General features: G+C 39.0%; 1 protein-coding gene across 3 annotated transcripts in view; it reads right to left on the bottom strand.

The window, feature by feature from the left end:
* The window catches only part of LOC102486210 (dnaJ homolog subfamily C member 9), a 90,245-nt gene that overhangs the window by 18,626 nt on the left and 65,813 nt on the right, over positions 1-5,806 (bottom strand). For all 3 annotated transcript variants that reach the window (XM_014584838.2, XM_006170068.3, XM_027768903.1), the window contains one exon: positions 2,864-2,992. In XM_014584838.2, the coding sequence (XP_014440324.1) occupies positions 2,864-2,992 (129 nt within the window). The remainder of the gene's footprint in view (positions 1-2,863; positions 2,993-5,806) is intronic.

Raw genomic sequence — 5,806 nt, 5'->3', positions numbered from 1 at the left:
CAGACGCACAGAAATAAGAGTTCAAAAACTAAGACAATGGCTAATGTAATCGTAGGGACAAGTCGGGAGCTGAATATTATGTCCCAGAATTTAATTGGAAAGATTGAACCACAACAGAAGATAAATTAAGTACATGAGACTGAACTGGTGAAACAGCATTTTATGACTTTTGTCTGAAATATCACTGATTTTCTTCTAGGTTTTGTTTTCCAGTTTTAAGGATTTTTGTCCTGTCTTGAGCTGCTGATAGATTCATGTACCTACTATTTGAACAGAATCCTAACCAGTTTCCTGGCTTTAAGTTTTAAGTAAAGTTCCTTAGCATTTCTTTGTTAAAGCTAAAACTTCTTTCCTTGAAATTAAAAAAATATTTCAGTGCTCTCTGAAGAATTTTCTTAAATGAACTTTTGAATTGTTCCATATCAAAAAGATCAACATCTTCACCTGGTTCTTTACTCATCTGAAAAACATCCCAAACTTTCTGATGTTGATAAACTTGAGTATCTCGCACAGCAGAATCAAGTGCTGAACCAAAGATTCCTTTCTCTGCCGAAAGTTTATGGTCTGAAGTTCATTATCAGACAAAAAGTTCCAGGCTTTTAGGATTGTCATCATTTCGGTCATGCGGATTTTCAAGATGGTCCTCCTGATAAACTCAGCAACAGTTTCATCCATCTTTTTGGCACTCTTCCTCAACCGCGGTCCCGAGCCAAGGCCAGGACCAACGGCCAATCCGGCGCCTTCGGATGTGCGGCAGCCGCGAAAAAGTAGCTGCAGAGACTTGGGGTCTGGCTTCCTCAAGACTCCCACCACCCTCCGGGGCCCGATCCTGTACCGCCGGGGGCTCTCTTACCGCCCCTCATCTCCAGCCGTCTCGCTCTATGCCCTATATATTTTTCAAGTCACCAGGTTTGGGACTTGAACTACCTAGTCAGTGATATGGGATCCAGTAGCCTTAACCAACATGTCATCTAGATGATCCAATACTTTACATTCTCTAAAGGATATTATACTATCATAAGTACGTTTCCATATTGCTACATAATCTTTTTTTCTTTTTTTACTGTATTTGATATAGGGCACATATGCTCACCAGAGAGAGAGTAAGTGAGAAAGCAAGCTGCCAGGGAACCAGCAGTTAGCATAATGGCTATGTCACTGGACTCCCACGTAGTTGACCGTGGTTCGCGTCCCGGACCCGGTGGCTTAAAACTCATGCCGGGTGCGTGTGCATGCGTGCCCAAGATCCCGAGAGGAGAATGGAGGAGAAGGGATTGTGGCGTGACCATCCCGCCTGGGGGGTGATTTCTCGCTTTCTGTCTCTCTGTCTCTCTCTGTCTGTCTGGTGAGCGCACACGCCCTATACCAAAAACCTCTCCAAAAAAAAAAAGAAAGAAAGAAAGAAAGAAAGCAAGCAAGCAAGCAAGCAAGCTGCCAGTTCTGGAGCTCGAACCATCATTAGTCATGTGGGAGACCAGTAACTTAACCACCACGCCACCTGCCAGCCTCCATAATCTTTTTTTCCTAATTGCCTGAGGGCATGTGTGCCTGCTAGAAAGAGACAGAATGATAGAAGACGAGAGAGTAAGCACCTCCAATGGAGCATGGTCATGCTGTGATCCCTTCTCCATTTCTTCTGTCAGGATTTTGAGCATGCAACACACATGCTTAGCATGTTTTTTTTTTAAAGCTACTGGGCTGGGATTCAAACCTCAGTCAGCCATATGGGATCTGGCTCCTCTTAACTCTTAGGCCATAGGGCCAGCCCTGCTATACAGTCTTTATAATCGTCATATTCTTACGGACTTTACTACTTCTTGGATGGTTCCTTAAAAACAGATTATTCAAGTGAAAGTATTGATTTGAACATTTCTATAGCTCTTAGAACATGCTAACAAATTACTTTCCAATTATTGTTCTACCAACTTACAATGTTACCAACAATGTATAGGAATATTTACTTTACCATAATCACAGTAACACTGAATATCATTCATAATCTTTTTTACATACATGATAGTCTTCCTCATTGTGTACATATGCATACCTTTACAACTTGTAATGCTATTTTAAGAAAAATTTACTAGTGATTATTGTTTTAATTGCCAGATGGTATGTACATTTGTCAGAGATAGAAAAAGGAAGAAAGCATCCCCCAATGGGGTGTGGTCATACCACAATCTCTTCTCCATCTCTCCATCCCACGGAGATTTGGGGCATGCATGCACATGTGCCTGGTGTGTTTTTCAAGCCACTGAAGGTGAGAATTGAATCTTGGTCAACCATGTGGGATCTGCCTCCCTTAACCCATAGGCTATGGAGCCAACCCTACTAGTTCTTTTTTTAAATAAAGAATTATTTTATTTAACTTTACTTATTTATTTATTTATTTTAATTTGACCAGAGAGGGACAGAATGAGAGAGAGAAAGTGAGAAATCAAGCCGCTAGGTCTGGGACTCAAACCACAATTGGCCATGTGGGAGTCCAGCACCCCCAACCACCATGTCACCTGTCGGCCCCCCTACTAGTTCTTTTTATTTTCTTAATTTTGCAAGCAAATCTTTGCTAATTTTCTTATCTAGTGTCTTCATGTTTGCTTTATCATTTTTTATAAGTTGTTCATCAAATAACTTTTATCACTGAATACAAAATAGTATTAGCTTTTTTTAACACTGGAGAGAGTTCAGTTACTCCTTCATTACTACCTTCTATGACCTTAAGTACCACTGAACTAGAAAGGTCCCCTTTAACTCTTGCATCTGTAACTATATTACACATTTAAATATGAGCAGTAGGACTTCAAATCACTGAGTTGATTTTCCCTCAATTTTATACTTTAAAAAAATATATTGCAATTCCTACCTTAAAGAAGTCATTCTTTTTCAGGCTTTCAAGGAAACCAGCCCAGAGTGGAGAGGTAGTTATGAGGGATTTCTTGGAGTCAGAAAAATGTGGGCTACACTTGGAGCATAAAATCTCAAATCCATGAGCCTAGATAAGAAGAATTTTTATTAAGTTATTTTTTTAAAATTGCTGTATAAAGTTGCTTTCTTTCCATTTAGCCACACTGAGAATTAGGTGACTAGATATATAGGCATGTGAACATTTATAACTTTTGAATTTTATGAAAAACATAAATTTCCAAACAAGTTTCTCGGTCTCTGTAAAATACTGAAAAGCATAAAGAAAATAACAGAAAACAAAGACTACTATTCTTTTCAAGGAGATTCTTTTTTTTTGAATACAAAATTGGAAATTTAAACTTATTTTTTGATTATAAGGCTCACAAATGTTTGCTAATAGAAATTATAAATCAATTGAGAATTCCCTCAGCCATAATAAAGGGAATCACTTTACTTAATGAATCCTTAGATTAAACAAGGTAAAATAATTCAAACAGGGAGCTTTCCTGATCACTTTAGAGGAAACTGATCACTCTGTTACCAATTTCTTGGCATTTCCTTTCGTAAGTAATATGTGCACTCAGGCAGACTTATGTCTGTCTGGGTACATATTTTGAGTTGTTGGAAAAGTCATGATGCATTTTTGCATAGAAAAACAGAAGAGAATATGTAATGACTTTTCTGACAACCCAATGTCTTCCTACTCACCCCTTTTTCACTCAATGGTAGCATCCACATTAGTCTACACCTTGCTTTTTATACTTAACCATATACCTTGGAGATCATATCATATGATGCATACAAATTTATCCATCTCATTTCATGGATAGATTATCTTTTTTTGTTGTTTTTCAAATTTGCTATAGGGTATGCACACTCACTAAGGAGAGAGAGGGTGAGAAGGAGAGAGGAGGTAAAATGGCCATGCTACAATCTCTTCTCTTCCATTCTCCTATTGGGATTTTGAACATGCATACACGCCCAGCATGATTTTTAAGCTGCTGGGTTCAGACTCAAACCAATCAATCAGTCATATGAGATCCAGCCACCCTAACCTCCACGCCACCTGCTAGCCCACAGGCCATACTTTTATTTATTTTTTTTTTAGAATTATTTATTTAATTTTATTTATTATCATTATTAATATTTTTAAAATTTGACCAGGGAGAGAGAGAGTGAATGTGAGAAAGCAACCAATAGGTCTGGGACTCAAACCATGGTCAGCCATGTGGGAGTTCAGTGCTTCAACCACCACATCACCTGTCAGCCCCAACCACAATTTATTTTAACTATTTCCCTGCTGATAGACATTTAAGTAGTTCCCAATCTTTTTTTTTTTTTTTGAGAGGTTTTTGCTATAGGGACTGGGCTGCGCTCGCCAGAAAGAGAGACAGAGAGACAGAAAGCGAGAAATCTAACCCCCCAGGGGGGATGGCCACACCACAATCCCTTCTCCTCCATTCTCTCGGGATCTTGGGCCCAGTGTGAGTTTAAGCCACCAGGTCTGGGACTCGAACCGCAGTCAGCTACATGGGAGTCCAGCGACATAGCTGTTACACTAACTGCTGGTCCTCCAATCTTTTACTACCACAAAAAATGCTATTATGAGTATGCTTGTCTTTGTGCACTTATAAAATATGTGGAAGATAAATTTCTAGAAGTAAACATGCTAAGTAGAGTTTGTGCATGTAAAATATTGATGCATATTGCCAAATTGTCCTAAGAGACTGAATCAACGTATATTCCTATCAACAATGCTCAAGAATACCTTTTTCTCTATAATTCTCAGCAATCTAAGTATCAAACGTTTTTTTTTTTGGAGAGGTTTTCGCTATAGGGCATGTGCACTCACCAGAAAGACAGAGAAAGACAGAGAGAGAGAAAGCGAGAAATCACCCCCCTGGGGGGATGGTCACACCGCAATCCCTTCTCCTCCATTCTCCTCTTGGGATCTTGGGCATGCACACACACACGCCTGGCGTGAGTTTAAGCCGCCGGGTCCAGGACTTGAACCGCGGTCGACTATGTGGGAGACCAGCGACATAGCCATTATGCTAACTGCTGGTCCCAGTATCAAACTTTTTGATACTTGCCAATTTAATGGTGAAAATCAGTTATGTAGCTTTAAATTGCATTTCTTTTTTGGTGAACAGGAGTCAATATTTTTTACATATTTAAATTAAAAGTCATTTATATTTCCTTTTTTGTAGACTACCTGTTCATAATTTCTTTGAACACTTTTTTTTTTTAAGAGAGATTTTTTGCTACAGGGTGTGTGTGCTTGCTGGAGAGACAGATAGAGACTGAGGGACAGAAAGTGAGAACTCATGCCACAATCCCCTCCTTTCCTCCTTTCTCCTCTTGGGATTTTGGGCATGCACACACACACACCCAGCATGAGTTTTAAGCCGCCAGGTCTGGAATTTGAACTGTAGTTGACTACACCGGAGTCTAGTGATGTAACCATTACATCCTCTGCTGGCCCTCTGAACACTTTTTAATTAACTGGTTAATATTATCTTTTTCATATTGACTGATATAAACACTTTGTATATTAGAGAAGTCAGATCTTTTTCATTTAGATTACAAATACAGTACACATTTTCCAGGTTTGCTATATTTTTATTTTATCTGTAGATGTTTTCCCTTCCTATGTAGAAATATTTAATTTTTACATAATCAAATTTGTCAATCTATTTTTTTATAGCTCTTGTTTCAAGTCAGGTTTAGAAATACCTTTCCTATTCAGAATGTAAAACGTTCTCCTGAGGCCTAGCAGATGGCATAATGATTACATTTCTGGACTCCCAGGTAGTAGACAGTGGTTCAAGTCCTGGATCCAGTGGCTTAAAACTCACACCAGGTACATCATGTGCATGCGTGCCCAAAATCCTGAGAGTAA

Source organism: Tupaia chinensis, unplaced genomic scaffold, assembly GCF_000334495.1.
Source record: "Tupaia chinensis unplaced genomic scaffold, TupChi_1.0 Scaffold148012_1, whole genome shotgun sequence".
NCBI classification, from domain to species: Eukaryota; Metazoa; Chordata; class Mammalia; order Scandentia; family Tupaiidae; genus Tupaia; species Tupaia belangeri.
The sequence above is the reverse complement of the archived record's forward strand: the minus strand, read 5'-3'. Positions and strand labels throughout refer to the sequence as shown.